General features: G+C 41.9%; 11 protein-coding genes and 1 non-coding gene across 12 annotated transcripts; 3 read left to right on the forward strand and 9 right to left on the reverse strand.

Moving 5' to 3' along the window:
- Positions 1-175: 175 nt before the first annotated feature.
- On the reverse strand, positions 176-745 carry CYBJADRAFT_120451 (flavoprotein; the record flags this gene model as incomplete). Its single annotated transcript, XM_020212323.1, has 1 exon — positions 176-745. A coding segment is annotated over one exon (570 nt), but the record flags the coding sequence as incomplete, so codon positions are not given.
- Positions 746-2,050: 1,305 nt separating this feature from the next.
- On the reverse strand, positions 2,051-3,640 carry NOB1 (rRNA-binding endoribonuclease). The gene has a single exon (XM_020214388.1). The coding sequence runs from the start codon at positions 3,598-3,600 to the stop codon at positions 2,161-2,163; it is 1,440 nt and encodes a 479-aa protein (XP_020072485.1). The 5' UTR covers positions 3,601-3,640; the 3' UTR covers positions 2,051-2,160.
- A 443-nt stretch (positions 3,641-4,083) lies between these two features.
- Positions 4,084-6,030, forward strand: NDC80 (kinetochore-associated Ndc80 complex subunit NDC80; the record flags this gene model as incomplete). The annotated part of the gene is made up of 1 exon (XM_020212530.1): positions 4,084-6,030. The coding sequence occupies one exon, from the start codon at positions 4,084-4,086 to the stop codon at positions 6,028-6,030; it is 1,947 nt and encodes a 648-aa protein (XP_020072486.1).
- A 72-nt stretch (positions 6,031-6,102) lies between these two features.
- On the reverse strand, positions 6,103-8,672 carry SSL2 (TFIIH/NER complex ATPase/helicase subunit SSL2). The gene has a single exon (XM_020214389.1). It carries the CDS (start codon positions 8,642-8,644, stop codon positions 6,182-6,184), a length of 2,463 nt encoding a protein of 820 aa, XP_020072487.1. The 5' UTR covers positions 8,645-8,672; the 3' UTR covers positions 6,103-6,181.
- Positions 8,673-8,782: 110 nt separating this feature from the next.
- Positions 8,783-10,005, reverse strand: CYBJADRAFT_188568 (nucleolar and coiled-body phosphoprotein 1 family protein; the record flags this gene model as incomplete). The annotated part of the gene is made up of 2 exons (XM_020217308.1): positions 8,783-9,338; positions 9,561-10,005. The coding sequence occupies 2 exons, from the start codon at positions 10,003-10,005 to the stop codon at positions 8,905-8,907; spliced, it is 879 nt and encodes a 292-aa protein (XP_020072488.1). The 3' UTR covers positions 8,783-8,904.
- Positions 10,006-10,202: 197 nt separating this feature from the next.
- Positions 10,203-11,172, reverse strand: LPX1 (triglyceride lipase; the record flags this gene model as incomplete). Its single annotated transcript, XM_020214390.1, has 1 exon — positions 10,203-11,172. One exon carries the CDS (start codon positions 11,167-11,169, stop codon positions 10,252-10,254), a length of 918 nt encoding a protein of 305 aa, XP_020072489.1. The 3' UTR covers positions 10,203-10,251.
- Positions 11,173-11,659: 487 nt separating this feature from the next.
- On the reverse strand, positions 11,660-13,377 carry WHI5 (transcriptional repressor WHI5). The gene has a single exon (XM_020217725.1). The coding sequence runs from the start codon at positions 13,167-13,169 to the stop codon at positions 12,009-12,011; it is 1,161 nt and encodes a 386-aa protein (XP_020072490.1). The 5' UTR covers positions 13,170-13,377; the 3' UTR covers positions 11,660-12,008.
- Positions 13,378-14,906: 1,529 nt separating this feature from the next.
- MEK1 (serine/threonine protein kinase MEK1) lies at positions 14,907-16,465 on the reverse strand (the record flags this gene model as incomplete). The annotated part of the gene is made up of 5 exons (XM_020212471.1): positions 14,907-15,422; positions 15,483-15,630; positions 15,686-15,750; positions 15,814-15,924; positions 15,992-16,465. 5 exons carry the CDS (start codon positions 16,463-16,465, stop codon positions 14,907-14,909), a joined length of 1,314 nt encoding a protein of 437 aa, XP_020072491.1.
- A 675-nt stretch (positions 16,466-17,140) lies between these two features.
- On the reverse strand, positions 17,141-17,212 carry CYBJADRAFT_t37. Its single transcript has one exon. It is a non-coding gene; the product is annotated as a tRNA-Pro (tRNA).
- A 152-nt stretch (positions 17,213-17,364) lies between these two features.
- Positions 17,365-19,934, forward strand: ASE1 (Ase1p). Its single transcript, XM_020214391.1, has one exon. It carries the CDS (start codon positions 17,432-17,434, stop codon positions 19,841-19,843), a length of 2,412 nt encoding a protein of 803 aa, XP_020072492.1. The 5' UTR covers positions 17,365-17,431; the 3' UTR covers positions 19,844-19,934.
- SGT1 (co-chaperone SGT1) lies at positions 19,655-21,197 on the reverse strand. The gene has a single exon (XM_020214392.1). The coding sequence runs from the start codon at positions 21,142-21,144 to the stop codon at positions 19,969-19,971; it is 1,176 nt and encodes a 391-aa protein (XP_020072493.1). The 5' UTR covers positions 21,145-21,197; the 3' UTR covers positions 19,655-19,968.
- A 1,087-nt stretch (positions 21,198-22,284) lies between these two features.
- CYBJADRAFT_166188 (uncharacterized protein) lies at positions 22,285-24,202 on the forward strand. The gene has a single exon (XM_020214393.1). It carries the CDS (start codon positions 22,616-22,618, stop codon positions 23,846-23,848), a length of 1,233 nt encoding a protein of 410 aa, XP_020072494.1. The 5' UTR covers positions 22,285-22,615; the 3' UTR covers positions 23,849-24,202.
- Positions 24,203-25,376: the final 1,174 nt, after the last annotated feature.

The following is a 25,376-nucleotide window of genomic DNA, read 5'->3' on the forward strand; positions in this document are numbered from 1 at the left end:
CATCGTCGTCATCGTCATCATCATCGTCATCATCATCATCATCATCATCATTATCATCATCGCAACCGTTTGCCTTACCACTGTTGGAATCTTTCTTCGTACCCCTGCTATTGTCATCATTATCATCATCTTCGTCATCATCGTCATCATCCTCTGGATATCCACCAAGCTGATGAACAATCTTATCCACAATCTCGTTATAATCCATCATTCCGCCCATACCAATATCCCCATAACTTCCAATGATCTTTTCAGCTGGTTTCAAAACTTCGATCCATGGCATCTCTTCCTTTATCGTCTTCAGATGTCTCTTTGTCTGTACAGAGTTGTACGCATAACTCACCATGGAAGGAGCCATAACAATTGGATACTGTGTGTTCCAAGCCCTAATAACATTTGTCAACAAGTTATCACAGATACCAAGAGCAACTTTGGAGAGTGTGTTGGCTGTCAACGGAGCAATGATCAAGATATCAGCCCAACGACGCAGTTCGATGTGTAATACTGGATCTGTACGGGTCTTCCACGTGGACCATTCATCTTTGTCACGCCAGATAAACACGTTTGGGCCAAAATCTGTACGTGAAACGAAATGCTCGGCTGCACTGGTTAGCACCAGCTGTATCGACAGCTTGTCTTTACCATAAATATCTTCAAGTCTTTTCACAATCAGTCTGATCTTGGCACTGGCAACACTACCACATGCACCAAACAAGATATGTATCTTACCATCATCCTGCGGTAATCTTGGATCAACGTTCTGTGTAGTTTCTTTCTTTACTGGTGCCACAGGTTCGGATAACTCGTCAAATTCGCTCAAAACCTCCGGGATGTTACGAATCTCACTGTTGGCAGTTGTGGAACTGTTACTTCTTGAGCGAGACCCACTGTGACGTATAGTATCTTCGACAAAGAAGTGAGGATGTGCAATTTTATCTGGACTTTTCCGGTCGACTGCAGACGTTGACGCACTCAGTGTTTGTCCCAACGACAAAGGAGGACTCGTTGTAGTCACTGGAGAAACAGACCGTAGTCTACCTCTTGCTGTTGCAGCGGCAACTGCAGCAACAACTGCAGTAGCGGCTGCTCGACCTCTCATGGCACCGTTAGAAGAAGATGCAAGGCCTGTAAAGCTCGTATGGGACTCTATCTTTTTCAGCTGTGGCCCTGGTGTTATAGGAGTCGGGTGTTGAAGATTTGAATATTGTCCTGGAATTGTGGTTGTTGTTGATTTCGTTGTTGTTGGTGGCGGGGATTGTGGTGACGGAGATGCCGTAGTTGTCGGGGTTGTTGTTGATGACATTGCTGTTGCTCCTGTTACCGGCTTGTTTTCAAACTGAGGGGCTCGTACTTGGACATGAGGTGGGTTGAGGTTAGAAGCCCCTGCTGTTGCCTCATCGGTGGCATCGCCAGCCAGCTCGCTCGTTATAATCTTGCCTATGGACACTTGTGAGATGTTGTTACCAGTAAGGACCGCAGTGTTCAGGATCGGTGGTGGTGATGGGCATTGTAAACTAGAGAGAGCCATATCCTTGGATGACAGAGTGCGCTCAGCACTCTCCTCTGCCCAAGCAGTTTTATCGGAATTCTCTGTCATTGCTAACCTTAGCGAAATCTTGCTATTTCTCTCTTTCTCAAGTACGAGTCGGGTGGTTCTGTTCTGCAATGGAAAGTTTTCAATAAGCTTCAATTAAAAATTCGCTGGATTCTGCTTGCTTGTGCTTTTTTGTGAGTTTTTTATGCTCCCTTTATATCTGAAAACCTCCTTGTAAATAAATTTTGTTCTCTTTGTTTGCCCTAGGATGCTCTTTTTTTCTCTCACCTGTTTCCACACCGACGGTGGTTTTTGTTGTGTTTGTGTTTGTGTGTGTTTTTTCTGAGCAGCCATTTCGAACCAAATAGGCAATTTGGAAAACTGTAACGTCATAGTTGTGTTTTTTGGGTTTGAGCGGCTTTGCCCCCCATTTTTTTTGACGCTTCCGCTTTCTTCATTGAGCAGAATTGTTCCTCAGCTGTGGTAAAACAACACCGAGTGTCTTTCTACACCGTACAATTTGTAGGTTAAGAGAGAAAATACAACTGTCTTTATATACCAAATGATATGTATTTGCTTTTCTTTGTCTCCTAAATCTTTCGCTGTTCTGGTTTCCAAAGAAGCGCTCACTTTCTTCTTCTGCCAGAGTTGACGTATCTTCCCTTTCCAACCTTCACACCGTGGGCTCTAAAGCCTTGGGCGACGAATGGCGAGATAAAGTTGTCCGCCGAACCCCCACCGATGTAGTCGTCCAGGATCTTCTCGTTCTTTCTTCTTAACCAGTCGTCATCCTTAAGAGCCTTCTGATACTCCTTCTGATCTTCCCTGAGGATTGGCTCTTCGTACTCCTTCTGCTTGTTAGATTTGTTGTGGACGAATCCCTTCTTACCCATTCTCTTTTGAGTGTTCTTAGACAATGGAGATGCAAGTGAGTATCTATCACCTCTCTTATGCCACTCGAAGTTGGCCTTGAGGTGCGGAGTCACCTCACCGGTCTTGGAGTCGACTGACACGGCACATCTAAGCAAAGTCTGACCACCACATCTTGGACAGAAGTGCTTTGGTTGACCATTCTTTGGGATCGGAACCATGGTGAAGCACGCATGGCATCTCATCATATAGTTCCTCACCCTCTTGATTTGTAATCCAGAGACTGTACTCATCAGGTTAAGACCTATTTGCATGGAGACGTTCTGAACGGCAAAATCACCGGTTGCAAGAGCAACTTTGATCTTGGTGCTCACTTTCTCCTTTTCAATCTGCTCTCCACTATCCCTGATTAAAACGTCTAGCATATTTTCCGAGGTGATCCATTCACCATCATCGTCATCATCTTCATAAGTTTCTTCGAGATCTTGAACCTGTTGTGCTTGGTTTTTCTCGTCGAGTTTGTCCAGTGCATCATTTATAGCACCTTGTGATACTTCTTCCTCTGCATTCACCTTGCTGGTCTCAGTTTCCTCCTTTGCCTTCTGATCTTGCTCTCCTTCGTGTTGAGAGGCAGCTTGTTCTTGGGCCTCGGCAGCTTCTCTTGCCAATCTTCTTTCTCTGTTCTTCTTACCGCCTCTGCGTCTTGGTTTCTTCTTCTTCTCAGTAGGTTCTGAAGATCCTATAGATTGTTCTGGTGAAACAGCATCCACCTCGGCTTCAACAGGAGCATCAGCCACAGCTTCAACAGTAGTTTTCTCTTTCAAGGCATCAACTTTTCTTTTGAACTCCCTCTTCTCACCGGGGAACGATCTCAATCTCCAGTCCCCATGGTTAAACTCACATTCAAGTTCATACGTCAGCGCAATAATATGGATATCGTTTGCGCTCAAGACAGCGTAATCACCTGTCAACTTGGAAAAGTCCGTTACTTTCTTTATAAATTCAGCTTTAGGATGTCTAACCTGTAAGTATTCTCCCCATAGTGCAAGGTTCTTCTTTGCATTCTCATCTTTAATCTCATTGTACACCGTCGGAGTGGTGTAGAACTCCTTGGCAAATGTTTTAAGTGTTGAAATATGCTGAGTAATCAGTGGAGTGGCATCAAGTACTAAAGCCAGGACTCTAGGTTCGCTCATGGTTTCGCTATCGATGTCCACAGCTTCTACTCATATAGGCATCAAGGGAAGCTCATCGCACACAAAATTTTCCAACAGTGCATAGAGTTGTGGCCCCAGTCAAGAATGCTTTTTTTTTGTTTCAGCTCCTCCCTCTTTGTATTGCGCGAAACTTTCCTTTTACGGAGGAGAACACAAAAGGAACAAAAAACCAATTGTGTTGTCCTGGTGACGACAAACTCCCGAAAATCAAAACAAACCTCGGCGGGTTGAGGGGGGGCTGCAGTGCGCACAAAACGAAACATCAACAACAAAAGAAAAAACAAATGTAAACAAATGTAAACAAACCCATACTTCCTATTCCCTTTAGAAACTTCAAAACAAAGACGAAACAGCTTTTTAGAGGACATTCTACACCATTTCTTTGCCATTTTAGTGTACAGCTGATCTTCTGAACACTCTGCTTAAATGTCACAGGATAACTATTCGTCTAAGAGAGCGAAAATGGACGGTGGACCATTATCCCAGATTGATCTCAACCAAGTTCAAAACGTCTCTCATATTCCACAGCTGTCGTCCAGTATCAAGAGAAACTCAAATCGTCTATCTGCAAGACAATCTATGATTGGGGCTCCAAGAACCAATAATTCAAGTGCCATCCAGAAGAGAACGTCGGGTCCTGGATTGACAGAGATGATGCAACAGAGCGTGTTGAGGTCTGGGAAGAGAAAGAGCTTGGCTGGTGTCACATCAGTCTCACGTCCAACAAATAGACAATCGTCGTTTGGATTGGGTACCTTGAGTCTCTCCCAGTCCAAAGATCCAAGGCCCTTACGTGATCGGAACTATCAACAATCTATTCAACAAAACGTCTTTGACTTCTTGTTGAACAACAACTTTGAAACTGAGATGAAGCACTCCTTAACTACAAAAACCCTTAGAAACCCCACACAGAAAGATTTTGTACTAATTTTCCAGTTTCTGTACAAGAAAGTTGATCCTGGTTACAGATTTACAAAGAGTATTGAACATGAAGTTTACTACGTTTTGAAAAATATCAAGTATCCATACTTGGAATCGATCAACAAGTCACAGATCTCTGCTGTTGGTGGTCAGAACTGGCCTGTGTTCTTGGGTATACTTCATTGGTTAACTGGTTTAATCTCTAAGGCCAGCAAAATCACCTCTCTTTTCGAGTCTACCGATGACTATGAAGGCGTTGATCGTAATGAAATCGAGTTGGAACGAATCTTTGTGAATTATATCATCAAGTCCTACAACGCATTTTTGAACAATATAGACGAATATTCCGTATTTTATGATGAAATGAAAGCTCAATACGAGTCATATACCAAGGATATGGTTTCCAAAACAGAAGAACTTCAGGGGGACAACGATCGATTGAAAAAGACTTACCAAAATCTCATTGTTGAATCAGAATCCCTGAATGCTGTTGAGAAAAAATTCGAGGCTCTAGAGAGTGATTTGTTCAAGTTTAAGGCTTATATTAACTCTATGGAGACGAGAAAGCTGAGATGGGGTTCTGTTCTTGAACAGATAAAGAAAGAAATGGATAACTCGGAAACTGAACTTGCTCGTACAGAAGAGGAGAAGAAACAGATTCAGAAGCAAATCTCAGACCAAGGTCTGACTCCAAAGGATATTGATAGAATGAACAACGAAAGAGATCGGATATCTAAGGCCATCGACTCTGTAAACCTTAGATTGAATGACATATCAAAGATTGTGCACACAAAGGAAATGGAGTCACAACATGTCTATGAACAGTTGTCAAATACTTTGAAACAGTACAATTTTAGTATTTATACAATTGCATCCACTTCGCCAGAAATTGATGCATCGAAGTATATTGTCAAGCTGGACAACCTTCTGAGTGAGGAGCGTCTAGGACTTCGTCCAGAGGCTCTCTTAGATGGTCAAGATCTCAAAACAAGCATTCGCCTCAATCTTCAAAAGCTCAAGAATGACATCAGTGCTCGTATTCATGAGTCACAGGATGAAGCTATCAGTCTTCAGGAAAAGATTGACTCCTTGAATGAAACAACTGCTGAAAAATCTGAGAATGTTGAATCCTTGAATGCAAAACTATCTACCCTTAAGTTGGATTATGAAGAACTCTACGAAAACATGACTAAAGAGGCAACATCTTATCATGCAGAAGTTGAAAGACTCGAGAGCGATCTAAAGCAAATGCATTCCAACTCTAAACAAAACAAACTCCTCTTGGACCAACATACAAAGACAGTGGACATGCAGTACAAGAAACTGATGAGCGATGTTCAACAAGAAAGAGAACTACTACATTCAAAGGTTCAGAACTTGATTGATGCGGTCATTACTTTGAAGGTTAACATCCAAGGTTCCTTGGGTGATTTGGAGAATCTAGTTGTAGATGAGTTGGAAAAGCAAAGAGCTGAACAGGTAGTTTGAAGGGTTCAAAGTTAAGAGACGTTTTATGCTTTGTCTTCCTTGTTATTACGAATCATACATTATTGTACTATCTCAAATAACGTTGATAATTAATTAATAAAAGTGTGTTATGTCGTTATATATATCAGACTATACTATATAGTAGTTCGCTTCATTTCTTCCCCTTTTTATAGTACATCTTTTGGATCAATGGATGATGCTCTTTCAGCTCCTTGTTCTTATTTCCAGTGTATTCCACGTATGCCATATCCTCACCACCAGCTAAAGAGGCCAGTGATCCAGCAGTTCTCTGTGCTTTAGCCTTCTTCTGGCCAGCAGAACTCTGTTGAGCACGTTTGAGACCATCTTTTCTTGCTATTGAAGAGTTATCAGCATCGTCACCAACTTCCAACCCTGCTGCATCTTCATTCTTCAACAACACTTCCTGTAACAGCTCCCTTCTTTCTCTAGCTGAAGCATAAGCAAGGTTCGGCAAGGTCTCCATTCCGTGAAGATGAGTAATGACTTTGAACGCATAGCCTTGGTCGACTAAGAAAGCCTGTCTCTTAGTGGAATAATACATCTCTTGCGTATCCTTGGAAACCAGAGAATAAAAGAATGCGTTGAAACCTTCATCATTTCTTCTTTTAGCTCTTAAAATTCTACCCAGACGCTGAGCTTCTTGACGACGAGAACCATAGTGCGAAGAAATTTGAATCAGACATGTCGCCTCTGGTAAATCAATTGAAGTGTCACCAACCTTTGAAAGGAAGATTGTGTTCACCTGGTCGTTATACTGGAAATTTTGTAGAATGTTCATACGCTCCTGTTGAGGAGTGCCACCGTAGATAAATGGCTTTCCAAGCTTTAGTGCGTACTCTTGAAGGGCATAGACGTTATCAGCAAAAACAATGATTTTATCACCACGCTTCTCGTGATAATGAATCAAGAATTGACAAGCCTGAAATTTGGTAGGGTTCATAATATATAGAAGCATTCTCTTTCTTGCACTTTCACGCAGGTACTCTTGATAGAATTCTGATGTCATTGGACACCATACTTCGGCACATTGGACATTTGCAATGTGACCCTTCTGAGCCAAATCCATCCAATTGGCTTCGTACAATTTTGGTCCAATCAAAAAATTCAAGTCACTAATCTTATCATCTTCTCTAACCAATGTGGCTGTTAATCCAAGTTTAGCATGAGCAGCAATTGTGGTAACAACTCTTCTAAACATTGCGGCTGGGACAACGTGCACTTCATCCAAAATGATGAACCCCCATTCTCTAGACGTTAAAAAGTCCATGACTTTCTGAGAATCATGGGATCTGTTTCTAGTGTTTGCAACCATCGAATATGTTGATACAACCAGACCAGCTTCAGTTCTAAACATTTCCTTATTGTCCGATGTGAAAACTGCAACATTCTCCGGTTGAATTGTGCACCACTGTAAGAACTGTTGTCTCCATTGCATGACAGACACCGAAGATGTACAAAGGACAATGACGGATTTTCTAATAGTACAAGCAGCAGTAATACCCACCAAGGTTTTTCCAGCCCCACATGGCAGCACAATGATACCTGATCTTGCACGGCCGTTACCAAACATCTTACTCAGGGACTTCTCCTGGTAAGGTCTGATCTGTGTCGAGGGTTTCAAATCTATATCCAGATCTGGGTTTCTCTGATCGTTACGGAAGTCATACTCTTCAAGAACTGGATAGTCAATTTCCTGGCATCTTTTTTTGACAACCTCAACAGAGTCGTTCGATATTTCAAAGGAATGCACTGCATCAAAGGCATCATCATCGTCCTCTTCTTCCTGTGCTGCCTTTTCTCCCACAACTGCTGCGTATATATCTTCAACATTGTCAGAGGACTCGCCCGGTTTGGTACCTGGAATGACCAATCCTCCTTGAGTCGGAGCCTTTGCTGTCGTCAATCCGTTAGACGACGTCAAGTTTGCAGAATCTACTCTCAAGGCACCAATAACAGGGTCCTTTAAAAGCATTTGCAATATATCGGCTTGCGGACTTTCAACAAAGTATCTGTTATGTTTCAAAACCAGTTTCACTTTACCGTATGATACTGTTGCACTCTCAATAAAGTTGATTATCGACTCCGCCACTGGTACTTTGGAGAGTCTGTTTAAGACCGCAATGATATCAGCTGTTTCCAGCCCAACAGAAACTGCAGCGTATAGCGAATAAGCAGTAATTCTGTACTCATGAATATGACTAGGTCTGCTTACAGGTTCTGCAATAGTCACCAAGAAGTCTTGTGCCTGTTCAGCCAGCGGGGAGAAACTTTCAAGGATGATTCTACCATCACTTGGTGATATCCACAAGGGTCTTGAAGCATGGTCAGGCTTGAGCTCCAGATAAGAAAAGTCGTGTCTGTGAAACATCTTTGATACGACATCTGGTACATAACCGGTTGGCAAATGAGCCAAATGGTCCATTGATGAAACCTCCTCTGCTACTTTTTCATTAGGTTTCCTCTTTGCCACTGTTAACGTCTTTGTCTTCTTCGAGCTGCCAAAGAGTGGATCATCAAGATCATCATCGTATCCACTGGAGTTCGAGGACTCTGAGAAGTCATCATCTTCATCGTACGTCCGTTTACCTGACATCTTGACCAGTCTCCTCCTTGTTCCTGAAGACGTTTTCTGGTTCTAATGAGCCACTTTTATCACCATTGCTTACAAAAGTGAAATTTCTTCAAAACATCCACACACCTCATAGCGTTACTACAACAACCAACAAACACCATTTGGCCAGTTCTATATATGGATAATATCACAATTATATTCTACTATTGGAAAGTTATACATTCGGTTAATGATTAATGCGAGTACAATAGCAAGAGTGGAATGACGAGGCAATTGGGCTCTCAATCTTTGAATTTGTAGGAACCAGAGGCCATTGTGATGGAACCACCTCTGTATGAACCTCTCTTCATCTTATTCTTGTTCTTTGTAAAATCTTTGCCTCTAACTTGGGACAATCTCTCGTTGGCCTTCTCACCCCATGTACCAGCTGCACCTTTGTAGGTGTTGTCTGTGAGTGCGTCGCCTTCGAAGGAGATCTTGGATCTATCTATTCTGGAGAAATGGTGTCTTTGGCCTGGTTTGAGTTCTGGCTCTGGTGTTGCTGCAATAGAAGTATCGTCGGATGTGATTGACGATGTGGAGCTCTTGGTGGATTCCTGATTGGTGGTCTTTTGCTTCTTTGCAGTTTGTTTGTCCTCTTCATCTGATGAGTCTGTTTCACTCTCAGATGAGGATGAAGAAGAGGAATGGGCTCTCTTCTTGGAAGATTCTGCAGCTGTTTCCGCATCTGAAGAATCGGAGGATGAGGAAGAAGAAGAAGATTCAGAATCAGAGTCGGAGTCAGATTCAGAGCTAGAGTCAGAGCTAGAATCAGATTCAGAATCAGAGCTAGAGTCAGAGCTAGAGTCAGAGCTAGAATCAGATTCAGAATCAGAGCTAGAGTCAGAGCTAGAGTCAGAGCTAGAGTCAGAGCTAGAGTCAGAGCTAGAGTCAGAACTGGACTCAGAACTGGACTCAGAACTGGACTCAGAACTGGACTCAGATGAGGAGGAACTGGACTCAGATGAGGAGGAACTACCAGACTCTTCCTTCTTTGAGTCTTCCCCTTCATCATCACTCTCTGAAGATGACCCAGACTCGCTACTGGAGCTCGAAGACTCTTCCTTCTTTGAGTCTTCTTCTTCTCCCTCACTTTCTGAAGATGACTCAGATTCGCTACTAGAACTCGAAGACTCACTTTCGTCGTCAGCAGATGAATCGCTCTCGTCATCGGATTCCTGAGCATCGGATGCCAACTTCTCCTCCAACTTGTCATCGGTATCCTCAATAGTGATACCTTTCTTTTGGACAACTTTTTTCAACTTCTTTGCAATGTCGTCGAGATCATTACGCTTCAAGTATCCTTCGATAAGGGCAAGGACGGTTTCTTTAGGCAATGGCATGGTTCTCGTGTTATGTTATAAACACTTTTCAAAAGCTTTCGACGGCGATGACCTCTTCGAGCTTCCATCTGAAAAAAAAAAAAATGGCAAAAGATTGAAAAAAAAACTTTTTGGTGCCAAAACTTTTTCGGTAAGGAGCAACACGATAAGGAACATCAACTAATTATGTCTTTTGACTACTGTTTACACTGAAGTAGGCTCCACAAGATTTCGTAATGTGTGTGTATTGTTCACCAAGTCATTAGCTTAGATCTTTGACTTCCTTTCAAAGAATTCAGCTGCCAATTTAGAGTAATTTTCATCGAACAACTCGTTATACTTTTTACGGTCAATCAGTTCAGAAGTTCTCGTATCTGATTTCTCCTTCACATACTTAGTTAGGCTCTTCTGGATGATTTCAATAATGGCATCTGGATCCTCACAGTTCACCAGATGCTCACCATTCGGCACCTCATAGAATTCGCCGTGTTGTAAAGCGTTTCTAACCTCTCCAACACAAGATTTGGGGGTCCAGGTTGCCCGTTCGCCCGCAACGAACACCACTGGTCGTTCAATCATGGATATCAGTTCTAACCCCCTTGGGAAGATTCGCAGTCCTGCATGGTAGCAAATCATCTGGATTTGCTTTGTTGTCTTTGTACGAACAGTACCATCTGGGTTTACGATCTTCTCAGAATCGACAAAGTCTCTAAAAACCTGTGGGTGGAAGTTCCTATAGAAGCTCCTCTGCTTCATGTACTTGTAATACTCTTGTTCATTGGCAAATTCTGTGCATATCGCACCAGCAACCGCAGGAAGCATCTTTTTAGCAAATACAACGCTTGCCATTTCATCCCCATGTGTAACCGGTTCAATAGCAATGACGAATTTAAACATGAGCGGAGATATGAGAGTAGAATACAATGATTGGAACCCGCCCATGGAGTGGCCAATCACTATGGATTCACCTTGTAATTTGAGACTCTTTGCAACTTGGATCAGGTCATGGGAGCCTTCTCTCCAGTCGAACTGCCATCCAAGGATGCCCTCGTTCTCCAGCGCAGAATCACCATGGTTGACCAGATCCAACGCCACACAGTTTGTGACCTGCCACTTCAGCTCAGGATTACTCTGCGAGTACTCAAACAGTTTGTTGATGTGGTACTTCCATACTGCCTTCGTCATCCCAGTACCCGCCATAAAGAACAGGTTCACAGGGATTCGGAACTCGTCAACAAGGTGCTTGTTCAGCCTGTAGTGCTCAAACACAACGGCCAACGGCGCGCCCATGGGGATGGTGGAATGCATCATCATCCTTGGGAACTCCGCCTCCACAACTTTCGTATACTTTTCATACATGGCTCACTCGTACTGTCTTTATCCTACAACCGCACTGCTTGAAGACAGAGGAGGAGTATCAAGAGAAAATCGCCCGGTATTATAAGCAAATAATCCCCCAAACCCGCATTGGGGACCCACCAAGTGACACCTATGTCGTTTATACACGGTGCATATCAAATCCAAGCACACCATAAGCACTGGCTGCACACACACACACACCATTACGGCAATTAAACTGAGCGTATTCTTGGTTTTGTCTTGCAGGCTCACCCACTTTGTGTTTTTAAACCCCACGGGTGATTGTGCCTCTTCTCCACACGATAAACAACCCGACAAAAATAGTCATCAACTTTGTGCGAAAAGGCGTTGATACAAGCGATAAACTCCGCAAATTTCGTTTGGCCTCTGTTGTTTTCTGAGGGCCGCGCGCAAGCGGACTGTAAAACGATTGTTTTTTGTCGGTTTTTGAACCCGTTTGGCACTTATCTTCTCCGCAAATTGCCGCCACCTTCAGCTTTGTTACAAATCCTCGGTATATATAAACCAGTTGTCGATGATAAGACTTTAACTCATAACCATACATTATTAGTAGCTATTAAACCTATACACGTACATCTGGATATTATAATACAAAATTATCTGGGGAAGATCGCTCTTCTTCGTGTTGTTCTCGGGGGAAGAGCTCATGAGGGGGTGCCTGGTGCGCTATCGGTGCGCGCGTCAATATCAACCATTGCATCTTCAGGTTCCGTGTCTTCGCTCTCGGTCTGGTAGATGGCGCTCTCATCCTCATCGCCAAACACCAGCTTCTGTCTCGGTAATGAACCTCTAGTGAAGCTTGTCTGTGATTGAGCGCTGGACGAGCTTTGACCATGAGGGTGTGGTTGGATATGTGGCTGTGGCTGTAATTTAACCACGGGAAACTCCAACACTTTTGACGATCTAGGCGATGATAACGACATTAGTGTTTCTATGGCTTCAGCCTCCGGACTCTCCTGTGATGATCGTACACGGTTGGGTGAAGACGCATTCGATGGACTTATTGGCACAATCCTCAGCGCGTTATGGAAATTTCTTCTCTTTGGTGAGCCACTCTTGGAAATGGCATGCAAAAATGCGGCACTTGCCGAGCCACCAGCGTCTAGAGGTTCCATGGACTTACGATGCTCCCTCGAACCCTTCCGTGGTGACAGTAAAATGTTACTCCTCGTTGGCTTTGTAACCTTCGTGGGACTCTTCAACAATGCAGATTTACTGACAGTAAGATGTGCTTGATCGTCATTTGAGCTTCCTTCTGCAAAGTTCTTCTCCAGCTCATCCAAGGACTGGTCGGTCCATCCGTTGGAGAATTTCACCATCGCGTAGTTAAGCCTTGTGCGGAGTTTGTTCGTTATTTGTCTAATCGGTGGTCTACCCCCATCTTCGTCATCGTGAGCGTGAGATGGTGACCTTAACGGAGTCTCTCCATGTGCATCATCATGTAATAATTTCGTCATAGGAGTCATCGGGATGTTCCCGAGTCTTGTCATGCTATCTGAACGTTTATGCGTATTTGTCGATGGTGTCATTGGCGGTAACACAATACGCGCTTCATGCGTATAGCTAGATGAATGAGAACCACGTCTCTGCGTGATATCCTCCGGGCTATGATTTGTTGAAGATGCTGTGTTCCGCGGTGGTGTCGAGGGTGTTAACCTCTCATCCTTGGGCGTAGCATCCGTCTGTGTGTGTGAGCTTGTCTTAGGGGGCGACGTGGATGGCGATGCCGGGTTCAGCAGTTGCTGATACGATAAAACTTTGGTCTTTGTCATCTGTGGCGACTTCAATCCTTCTGAATCGCTCATACGGTCCTTGGAGAGCACCTTTCTTGCTATCTAGACAGACTCTTCGAGCTTGTCTATATTCAGAGTTATAAAGAAATGAGGAAATTGTGATGAGTAACAAACCGGTTGTTTTGTTTTGTTTTTCTCCCCTTCCTTTTTTCCCCTTAGGATTGTTTATAATTGTGGGAAATGCGTCAAAAAGGCCTCTGTTCGGTGCTGTGACAACCTGAAAGGAACAAACACAGAAGGAGGGCAGGAAAAAAAAAGAAAGAAAAAAAAACTTCGGGAAATTTACGCAGCTGCGTCGTGTATGGTCTGTGTAACTTTGTATCAACCCGGAATTGTGTGCTACTCCGTCATAACACCTTGGATGACAAGTCAACAAGTGATTGTAGAAGAAATAGGGCAGTATGTTCAGATATAGTAACTACGCATTATATGGCTGCTATACTCTACTTATATACATTGTTTGGCCTTTGTTCAATAATTTCACACATCAATTTCACCCTTGAGTGTGCTTATAATTTTCAGAAAACCGAAGCGGCGCGGGAAAGTTTCATTTTCTTTCATGCCTTGTTGCTTGAGTCCTTTTTTGCCTCACCCGCCTCATTGGCTGGCTGGTGTACTGTTGCTGTACAGGATATATAACGCAGGTCAAAAAAGGACATCCAACCACGGCAAAGGTTGATGTAATAAATATTCGAGGGCTGTAGTAACGGTACCATACTAGCTTTGGAATCAAGCTGGTTGCTGGTAAAGATGAATGCTTAGAGTTGGGCCGTTGATGTTAAGATCGCATCAATGGGTCACTGCGGAAACAGATGAGATGCGGAGTGAAGCACAATAGAGAGATGAAAGTATATTTAACGGGTCCGATCCTTGACCGTTGTCATTGTTTTCCAGCACTCGATGTAGAATGGCACCCCTGATCGGATAATGGGGCACAATGAATGACGAACAGTCCATCTTTCCAAGGGTTCCAACCTCTAAAATGCAGCTCCAGACCTCTAGAGCACCGACCTCTCATATTGGGAGTGAAACGTGGTTCTCTTGATCATTGAACTCATGTGAGTGGTTGTAAAGCACGCATGTAAACTCAGTGAAAGGGGGATCTGTTTGGTGAACCGTTACAGCGGTCTGTTGATCTCTGCTGGGTGTTTCCTGTATTTGCCTCTCTGCTATTTCTTAACAACTGACTCATTTTTAGGTTTACGGTTCAACATCTAAGCGAGATGTTGCTATGGTAACAGTGTAGAATTTAAGGTTGGATATAGCCAATCATCGATAAATCTCTTGGTAACTACGGATGTGCTCCTAAAATGCTGAACTACATGTGACGTGAATTAAGTACATCTATGCGGGATAATAAGAACAGAAGGAAAACGGATTCCAATCATCAATCGAACTGTTCAACATCTGAAACAGCTCAAAAGGGGTACGCTAGTTTCACAGAGAGAGAAAGACCTGGTTTTAACGTTTCTCTACTTATTGTTGTTGGATGCTTAGAACTTAGTCTCGGACGATGCGCGTTGTATGCAGAGTTTATTCAAGTGCGTCAATGTCGCACCAGATTTTCCATATACACCATACGAAAGTGATTGAATCAAACCCATGTTGATCTATAATACTGACTCAGCGATCAAATTTGTAATAAGCTGATGTTAGCTCGGCCATATTGAATGATCCTTTGAATTCACTTGTAAATTTTTCTTCAGTAAAGCAATGGATTTTGAAACCTGATCGTCCCTGACTTGGGCATCAGCCTGTTATCTTCTGAACAATATCCTTTAGGACAACCTCGTGTTTCCTGATCCACTCATGCTTGAAACATTGCTGGATATCAAAGCGCTTTTTGGTATCAACGTGCAAAAGGCTTTGAACAAAACTCTTGGCTTCCTGAGACACGTTCTGCCACTCCTTCATCTGAAGCTTTAAAGCTCCTCGTTTTGCGCTGCGAATGATATTTTCCTGTTCCCCATTTTCGTAAAAAGGTGAAATACCGCTGAGCATAATATGAACTATTACTCCTAATGACCAAATATCACATTTACTATCATAACCTTTCTTCAAAGTCAGCTCATCTGTCCTCTTGTAGTTGCTAAACTTCATTTGTTGTTCTGGTAATTTGGTGAATTCAAATCCAACCTCAGGTGCACAGTACTCTGGTGTACCTATAACGGTGAACATTCGACCTCTTGTTGATTTAGCAATGCCAAAATCGGCGAGCAAGACTTTGCTAAATGGTTCAGGTGACTCCAAGAGGATATTATCAAGCTGAAACTGGTCAGTTTTCTCTCAACATGAGATTTGCCTTTCGTAAAAATGTGAACTCACTTTTAAGTCTCTGTGCACAATGTTGTTCCTGTGAAGGTATTGAAGCGCACACATGATCTGATATGTAATAATCAAGGCTTCAAACTCAGGAATCGGCGAAATAGAAGAACCATTGGAAAGGTACGAAAATAGATCACCACCACAAATCCTACTTCAGTTAGTGCTTCGAACATTTGATTTTGGACCGGGAAAGAAACACTCACAAATCTTCAAAAATGTAAAGATGGTTTTTCGAAATCTGTGCTTGGTACACTCGAATGACATTAGGCTGTTTGTTATTGACACTTATCAGTAATTAGTTCTTCCAACATGGTCCTTGTCTGTTACTTACGTGATCAAGTTGTTGCAAAATTTTGGCTTCAAAAGGAACAACGCCACTGTAATTCTTGATAACCTTGACAGCACATAGCTTGGAATCCCAGTTTCTCTTACACACGAAAACCTTTCTCAATATGTTAGTGCATTTCCCAGATTCTTTAGATCACAAACTCTCTTTGGTATGCTCATACGTGGCCAAATGTTCCACTACCCAACAATCTGTCATCGATCTTCCATTCAGAAAACTCACCGTTGATGCAGTTCAGATCCTTCAACTTCCTGGCAACGTCTTTCTCGCAGTCTCCCCCTAGCGCCCTGAACCCCAACTCAATTCCAAAGGGAATTCGAACAACATCCCCATGGCCTAGCAAAACTATTTCATGCCTTTTGATTCTCTTGTCATTCACATAGGTTCCGTTTAAAGAGAGGTCTTTGAGGTAGATCAACGGTACCGAAACGTCGTCAAATTGAGTTGCCCATATTTTGCAGTGAACTCCAGATACCGCCATGTGGTTGATCTTCAACACGGTTGAGGCGGCTCTTCCAATAGTGATGACCTTATTCCTTGGAATACCGATTAATGACCACACAGTTGTATCGTAATCACTACATTCAATCTCTGCAAGAGCTCGAAGAACTTCGAGATCACCACAAATCTCATCCATTTTACCTGGTGCTGGACTTGATTCCAATTGCATTGTGCTCAAAAAGGCTGTCTTCTGTGTTTCCTGTTGTTATCCGTGAAGTTATCTTATGAACAACAAGATTTCTTTTTCTTTTAGTGTGTTATGTGTGTCGTGTTTTTGTTGGCTCAGCGCATCCGCCAGAACTCAATTTGACTCTATGGCATAAGACGCAAGCACCTACAATAAGTACAGCAATATGTATCAATTAAACCATGACTGTTTACAAGCGAGAATGACGACTCTTTAGATAATCAGTCTTTGTGAGCAATACACATGATATCAAATGTTCTGTTGATCATTGCTCCTATGAACTTCTGGATAACAACTCAACATGGCTGAAAATACGGAATAAAATCGTACACTGGGGGGAGAGGTCGCTCATTACCATCAACAGGACTTGATTGGACACTGTGGGCTTAACCAAATGATCTCTACAGACCAAGGAGACGATTACTGAGTGACAGACTTATTCAATGAGTTGCAGAAGTATATACAGCAATTCAGTATGTGCATTCAAATTACTGCACGCCCTATTGAGATCAGTACGCTTACGCAGTTAGAGCGGCAGTACCAACACTCACACGCACACACCCGTACGCGATAACTCTGCACTTTGAGCCGGGTAACCCATCCTTGCTGAAGAACAAAAAAAACGGGCCGAGCAGGGAATTGAACCCTGGACCACTCACACCCAAAGCGAGTATCATACCACTAGACCACGCGGCCGTTTCTGTGACAAAAAGTATTTGGTTTTCTTTCCGCACAGCGTCTGGGAAATGTAATGCTTTGTTTATTTTTTACCTAATTGGGTTATTGAAAACAAACATTTTGATCCAAAAACAAAACAAAGAGGATTGTCAACAAGCATTAGACATCAACAACCAACAAGAAGAGTTGATCAAGAATCATCGTATCGTCCATCATCTAACAAAAATCGTCTTCAATATGGATCTCGTTGCAACCTACTCGTCTCCGGGACGAGAGGCACAGGCCGACAACAAGATCCCAAAAACCGGAATGATAAATCTACTGTCATCACCAATGAAAGTGAAATTGAATTCTGGCAAATACGAATCATCACCCTCACCGACTTCCTCAAAGAACAGAGGAAATGATGGTGACTATAGCAGGCTTGCCAGTGAACTCACAAACACGTTGAGCAAGTTGGCCGATATTAATACCACCATCGGATACAACAAAAACGAATTACAAAACAAAGAAGAAGAACTATTTGATGCGGTGTATGGTACGCTAGACAAGTTCATTCAGGATGCAGAGACTTACAAGAATAGTCTCGATAAGGAGAATAACTCTACTATTACAATATTGAGAAAAGTGCTTAGGACAATACAAGACCCCACAGGGACCAGGACAATACCAGATCTTTACATTCGGAATCTTATTCTGAAAGATATTCAAAACGATGTGTCGATGCTCAGTCTAAGGAATTCGCTATCTTCGAGTCTTGACTACATATTAACGGATTATAGGGATCGTCTATTCAAATATTTGGAATTATGCCATACCCTTGACCTGCTACGTTCAAGATGTGACGGTTTTAGCGTCACTAACCTTGAAATACCACCAGGGGAGCAACGTCGACAAATCCTACAATTTCTGGAACAGCATTCCTCGATAAGTGACACTTTCCAGATCCTATTAAATGATCAAACACTCCTTCTTGAAACCTCACCTATGAACGATCTATCAGATGAGTGTCTCGATCACTTGTCACGCAGTATTACACAGTATAACCAGGAGATATCTTCTAGACTCTGCAACTTGAGAAAACTCTCTTCAAGCATAATATCCCTCTGGCATGAACTTGATATAGATCATAAGACTGACTTTTTTATGATCTCGGATAGGGTGTTTCAATATTCACAGTGCAATGAGAAATCAGAGTCTCTTGATGTGTCTGTGGATATAATCTCAGAATTGAACAAGCTTCTTAAGGATTTGGAGAGCGTTAAATCAGATCGCCTAGAACTGATAAATAACTTCAAATCAAAGTGTGAGCCTCTCTGGGAAAAACTAGAACAAGATCCACGAATGATTGAAGAGTTCAAATCTTCCAATAGTGACATCTCATCGAAGACTATCGAAAACTACGAGATGGAGTTGGCTAGAATGGAAGCACTAAAGGCTCAGTTTCTGGATAAGTTTATCAATGATGCTAAAATATCAATCGAAGAACTCTGGGACCAATTGTGCTACTCCGATTCCCAAAGGTCAAAATGTGAGATATATTATAGTACAGACTGTACCGATGAAGTTTTGAGCCAATTAGAGGAGGAAATCGGGAGATTAAACAAAATATTAGCATCATACAAACCAATCATTGATCTTGTTCAACAGTTTAAGAGCTTGATTCAAGATCGGACTGAACTAGAAGCCACATCTCAAGATTCTTCCAGGTTGTTAGCGAAGAATTCGTATAAAATCCTCATGGAGGAGGAGAAGACTAGAAAAAGGTTGGCTAGGCAACTACCTAAACTCATTAGTGAGTTACGAGTGAAAATAAAGCAATATGAAGATGACAATGATGAATCCCTTTCATATCTCGGTGCTGATTTCCTAGAACTTTTAGATGAAGAGCAAAAAAAATTGGAATCTAAAGGTAGAAGAGTGCTCAGTGGAACGTCAGCCAGATCTCAACCACCTTCGCAGTCGAGGCCCATCTCTAGGGATCCTTCAAGATCAGCATCCAGAATAACATCTAGAGCTCCCTCCCGTGCCCCATCAAGACCTGTATCCAAGGCCCCATCAAGAATATCATCAAGGGCCACCTCTCCTGTGAAGAGTTCAATATCTAATATGAGAAATCCAACAAAAGGTGTTCAAAAACCGGTAAGGAAACCAATGTCTGCAAATAATTCCTCTCTGGGACAAACAAACCTGAGAAGCAGTCCATCTAAAGTCGCTGGATCTCTAACCATCACGTCAGATTTAACGAAGGATAGAAGATTACCATCGCTGAAACCCCCGATTAAGATTACCAGAAGCACTAGTGCATTCCAACCACGTTTGATGAGTCTATCAGAAACGAGTAACGGATCACCTCCTAGACGAACCAGGCTTCCACCTTCGCCTCTAAAAGCTGGAAATCATAGCAAACTACCAGTTCTGGGTTCGAGGAATGAAAATTCACAAAAAGTTATGACATCGCCGTTAAAGTCGCTATCGAAAGGGATCAACTATGATGATGAGTATGATAATGGTGATAAAGAGAATAGAGAGGATCTCACAAATAGCGATCAAGAGAGTACTATGATTGATGACGATACCTACTCCACCTGGAGAAAAGAACAGTTGAGAAAACTCAATCATCTTGTTCGAGAGAGTGATACCTTTTGAGTATTAATAATAATGATGTATGATTTGTTGTATTATATTAAGCAAAGGTTCTGTATGTACATTATACTGAAATAACGGACATTTTACACACACACCAATCCCATCCTCAGTGTAGGAAGAGTATATCACTTTTCATCCACCTCGTCCAATTTAGAGCCTGGAGGTGCAACTTTGACAAATCTTGATCCTACATCTTTCCAATCCATGCTGAGCACTGTACCTTCACTTTCCACATATGATTTCATCATTGCTCTTTTTGTATCCTCATCTGCATCTTTGTATAGCCTTTTGAACATTTGATCAGGGCCTGTCTCTTCTTCTTCATCGTCGTCAATCTTCAAAGAATCCCAGTTTATATGTTTCTTCGAGGAAGATGGATACATTGGAGCTGTAGACGAGGAGGATTCAACAGGATTCGCTTCCAAATTATCCTCGTCAGTTATAGGCTGCTCATGCTCTAACCTTTCAAGTTTCCTCCACTTCACACTTGGATTGGCCTTTTTCAAATACAACTCCAATTTTGTTCCAAACACTTTATATGAGCTTCCCTGCACATCGATATAGCTGTAGAATGGACCCAAATGGTATTGGAATTCAGAAGATTCCGAGATTGGGAATTCAACATCGACGTAATCCTTGTGGAAGTTCAGCTTTAACCGATCGTCATCCTTTGGTATGTTCTTTACAAACAAAGACACCGTGATCGTTTCATTGGATTGGAACCAATCAATTTTGATGTTCTTTGGAACAGGGTATAAGTTATCCTTATTTAGCATCTTTTGTTCCAGCTCTTCTTTCTCCTTTGCCAGTGCTTTTGAAATGGATTGAGAAGACTGTGGTTCAGTCGTAGTGAAGCTGGCGACGTAAAGCTTTGTAACGTCTCCAAGTGAGTCAAACTTGGCAGTCAAATCAATTGAACCATTTGACAACTTGTTGACCTTGCGTTTCAGGTTGTGTTCCCAAACGGTAGCTTCAGTTGAATTGAGCCCATAGTCAACTTTGGCCAAGTTCAAAAGCTTCACAGCATCCTCCAGCTTGTTCTGGTTGTAGTAAATGATAACCAGCTTGAGCAACGCTTCTGCAATGAACCCCTTATCTTCAGCATTGTCCTTTGTAGTCATTGCCAAATCTAATGCAAATAGAACATCCTCCGCTGCCTCATCGTATCGTTTAAGCTTGTTCAAGGCAACGCCTCTGTTCAAGTGCAACTTCTTGTTACGTGGTGCAAACTTCAACTCCTGGTTGAGCGAGTCTAGGGCACTTTCCACATGGCCATGTTGTAAGAGCTGCTCGCCATTCATCTTCAGCCTTGTTAGCCTCTTTGGCCTCTTTGTCTGATGAAGTAGGGGAAGACTTTAAATTTGTGATGCGAGTTAAATATGTGATCCACCAAAAGTGACAATTACCAATTCTGATCCAAGTTGGCTCTAAAAATCGTTATGCGCACTAGTCTAATCTTAATGGCCTATATTTGTGATAGCGGTGTTATCATTAGTTTCATATTCACAAGATATTCACTTATTCCCTGAATCATTCATCTGGTGCTTTTGCTTTCACTTTTGATTTCTTGAGCCTTTGATTGTTTTCAGACGTTTAAGGTATAATTTCCATGTGTTCTATAGGTGCTTTCGGTGTTCAATATAAGCACTGTTGAGAAATAACGGAAAACTGCATCACATGTATTCACCACTCGATGGACACCATTTTGTTGTCACAGTTTAGGATTGTTAATACAAACGCATGGTACTTGTCACTTCTCGAGTTCACTATACTATTCTCGTAAAAGAGGAAACTGTGGTAATATATTCAAAACTTCGGTGACGACAAGGTATGAGTTTAGCTTGGGTGTTCGGGTTAAAAGCCTAGGCAGCAATTTTCCACTGACAAAGTTCCAGTTGGTGCTATTGTGAACAATATGGTTAAACATGTGATAACCATAAGATATCACTTACGGTTATAGTCAATTGATGTTATATAGTATTGTGTGTTATTACTGTGTTAAGAATAGATGATCTTTGTGTAGCGTTTTTTGAAATGATTATTAGCTGAACTATCAATTCTATATTTTTAAAATAAGTATATCTGATATACTCTATGAAATTGAAAACTCGAATTACACTCTGGCTGGATACCTACGGTAACGACAATTTACCACCAATCAGCACTATACCAGCTCACTGAAATACCAACATGGATCTTGTCGTATGAAGCCTCAGCCAATAGACCATGAAATGATGCTTATTACACCAATTCATCCCCAACGTCATTAGGTGTCTGGGTGTGGAAACCCCCATCAATTTTGAGCACCTCAGCACCAATTTCGGTATCGGCTAACTGATGACTGCAAACCGAGCGCCTAACAGTTCAACACTAACATACTGAAGACAATGACACCAAAATCACCCTAATATTATTGTTAAACGCAACAGATACTTGACCGAGCAGGATCCGGACCTATCGAATCATCTGACAAGTCCCTGTCGTTATGCCAACTGATATGGCAAAACCCGAGATCTAATTCTTCCCAAACTGGTGGAGTTAGACGGAGCTAACCGGGAATACCACTCGATCTCATCGCTTAGAGAACGGACACAAGTCCGAACTTGTTCTATTTGGAGTAGGATAACTTTGAATTTGAATTGTGAAAATTGGGTGTTCTTTGTTCTTAAAGTCTTGGTTTATTTTGTTAGAGATGGATGTTATATAAAGAGAGTTATCCCATTTATATATCACACCCTTCATGAGAACATTGACGTTATAAGCAACTTTACAATGACGGAGGAAACTACGAAAATTCTGGTTGTCGGGGGCTCATTTGGAGGTCTGTCCTTTTTGAAGCAGTTCATCAACCTTGTCGAGAAAGGTGATGTGACGGATAAGAAGATCCAGATTGATCTTATCGAGCCGAGAGCAGGCCTTTTAAACGTCTTGGGTATACCACGTGCGGTTATTGATGATGTATATGCCAAAGAGAGCTACTTTAACACGGAGAATATGAACATAAAGTTCACATCGGTAACCAGTTCATACCAGGATACCCTCGACAGATGGGCCAGTACCAAACAGACCGAAGAATTGCCGCAGAATTTGACAGTTAATTATATCCAAGGCAAAGTGACTTCGTTCATTGATGATCACAACGTCAATTACCAAGTTGGCGAAGAGCAGGACACCAAGAGATTGCAGTTTGACTACTGTGTCTACGCTGCAGGTCGAAGAAGAAGATGGCCATTTGACCCAAAGGCAATCACTGAAGAGGGCTTTGTAAAAGAGATGCAGAAGAGTAAGAAAGAAATCGAAGACTCAAATATCATTACAGTTATTGGTGGTGGGGCACTGGGTATCGAGATTGCAGGTGAGTTTAAAGAATACTATGGCGATTCTAAAAGGATCAGGTTGGTTCACCCTCATCCTTTTGTTCCCCCAGAGATATTTGCATCCAAGAACTTCAAGCAGAAACTGAGAGAAGAGCTGGAGGCCTCAGGTGTTGAACTATGCTTCAACACAAGGATAGAGACAGAACTTGAAAATGGTGACTTGGTAACCACAGATGGTCGCACGCTGGAATCGGACTTGAACTTGTGGTGTAATTACCACAAGAATAACATCGAGCCATTGCTGCCTGTATTTGAGTCCTCAATTGAGCTACCTAAGGGTGAAGTGAGTGTTGATACTCGTTTTTTAATGAAAGGCCACGAAAATATCTTCGCCATTGGTGATGTTATTAGTTTGAAAATCATCAAGACTTGTGGTGGTGCTTACAGACAAGGTCTATACGTAGGTGAATCCCTATACAACATCATTGTTAAGGGAGAGAAAAAGTACGTGGAGCTAGACTTAGATACATGGCCCCATGGAATGACCATTGTTGTGGGTACTCAGAGAATCATCTCACAATGGGATGACATCGGCGACGGCAAAGTTGTGTATAATAGTGATGCATTGCTAGAGATGTACTCTGACTATTGTACAAAGAGTTCCAAGACGTTATACAACATGAAGTGAGAAATGGGTATCCCAACACCTGTATACGTTAAGATTGGTCGTATAACTACATATATAGAATATTCAATGGTTATTATTCCCCTATTTTGCTCGAATTCAAGTTACCCATACATGGAAGCAGATATGTTGCAGAGGCTTAGCATAAGCTTGTAGTTGGATTTATATAAGATGTGGTACATTCTCGGACTCTAGCTAACCCACAACAAGGGATAAATGTCACCAACAAAATGCATAGGGAGCGCTATCAACACAATATTAGAAGCCATGTGGAGTTCATATCTAACCAATATTGAGCTACGACGGCCACACACATGCCTATATTGGAATGTAGGAAATCCCCTGGAATAATTGAACCACCTCATTCCTTGCACGCTGGAGTATTAGCTGTAGGTACACATATATGCAACGTGAAGTTAGAAGAGTAATCTTAGCCATCCAACATACAGGTACATGTTAAAACAAACTATGACGTCTTTTAAAAAACATGGTCAGGATTTTAACCCCTTTAGATCATCATCTTGAAGCTTCGAACCTCATACCTTCTGTGATATTACGCAATGTGCATGTTCAACATTCCCAAAGTGCTTGAGATTTGAATTTATAAACCGAGGCATCAGGTCCTCTTGTGTATGTTGCTTAATGCTTAAGCAATTAATGAGTTTACCCCAATCCGCATGGAATGTTATATGCACTTGGTAATTCTATCGTGATTGACTTGACTCTATTCTACTCCTGTCGTTGGTTTGAAAACATGATCCAATCATGCAGAGGACGCTATACGGGAGTTTGATAGTGAATCCATGTACTCTTAGCAAGTCATATATCTATAATATTTTACAGCAAGGTGTTAACTGATCTGAATTTCCATTAGTCAAAGATTCAGAGATCCGGTTTTTCTTTTATCTCTGAATTGTTCAAAAAAATAGATATTAGACCTTCGATGTAGAAATCTAGGTGAAGAGAAGCCATCATACTTTGTTGATTCATGGTTTCGATCTTAACACAGAGAGAGTTGAGCATTAAAAGCTAGCGAATATACCATAGAGATCAAACTCTCAGAAGCAATAACAAGCCATATATCACAGTGACAGGAGAGCTTATGTGATTGGCAACTTATACGTGTTTTAACTTCCACTCTATCTTCCAGAAGATGACATCATACATATACTCTGAAGTAAGAATCGTTCATGTAGATGGGGCTTTCATTTCTGTTCACAGATTAACAACTTATCATTCTTAACCAGATCATTGTTAGTGCTGGCCTTATAGGTAAGTCTTCACCACATTGTTGAGAGTAGCTTATTGCAAAATTGGATTCAGAGGTTACGACATCAAAACAACAAATAATAAATATGTCCGTCTCTCCATCTTCCACGCCTTGTTTACATTCAAATTTCCATTTTATCCTACCAGCTGCTGTAGCAACGGCAAAACTTACAGCATCAAAGACCAAAAGTCGATGTTCTATAAGTTTTAATGTGTGTCCACGTTTAATATCAGATTTTAATATAAATTCTACGGGACTAAA

Source organism: Cyberlindnera jadinii, assembly GCF_001661405.1.
Source record: "Cyberlindnera jadinii NRRL Y-1542 unplaced genomic scaffold CYBJAscaffold_2, whole genome shotgun sequence".
In the NCBI taxonomy this organism is placed as follows: domain Eukaryota; kingdom Fungi; phylum Ascomycota; class Saccharomycetes; order Phaffomycetales; family Wickerhamomycetaceae; genus Williopsis; species Williopsis jadinii.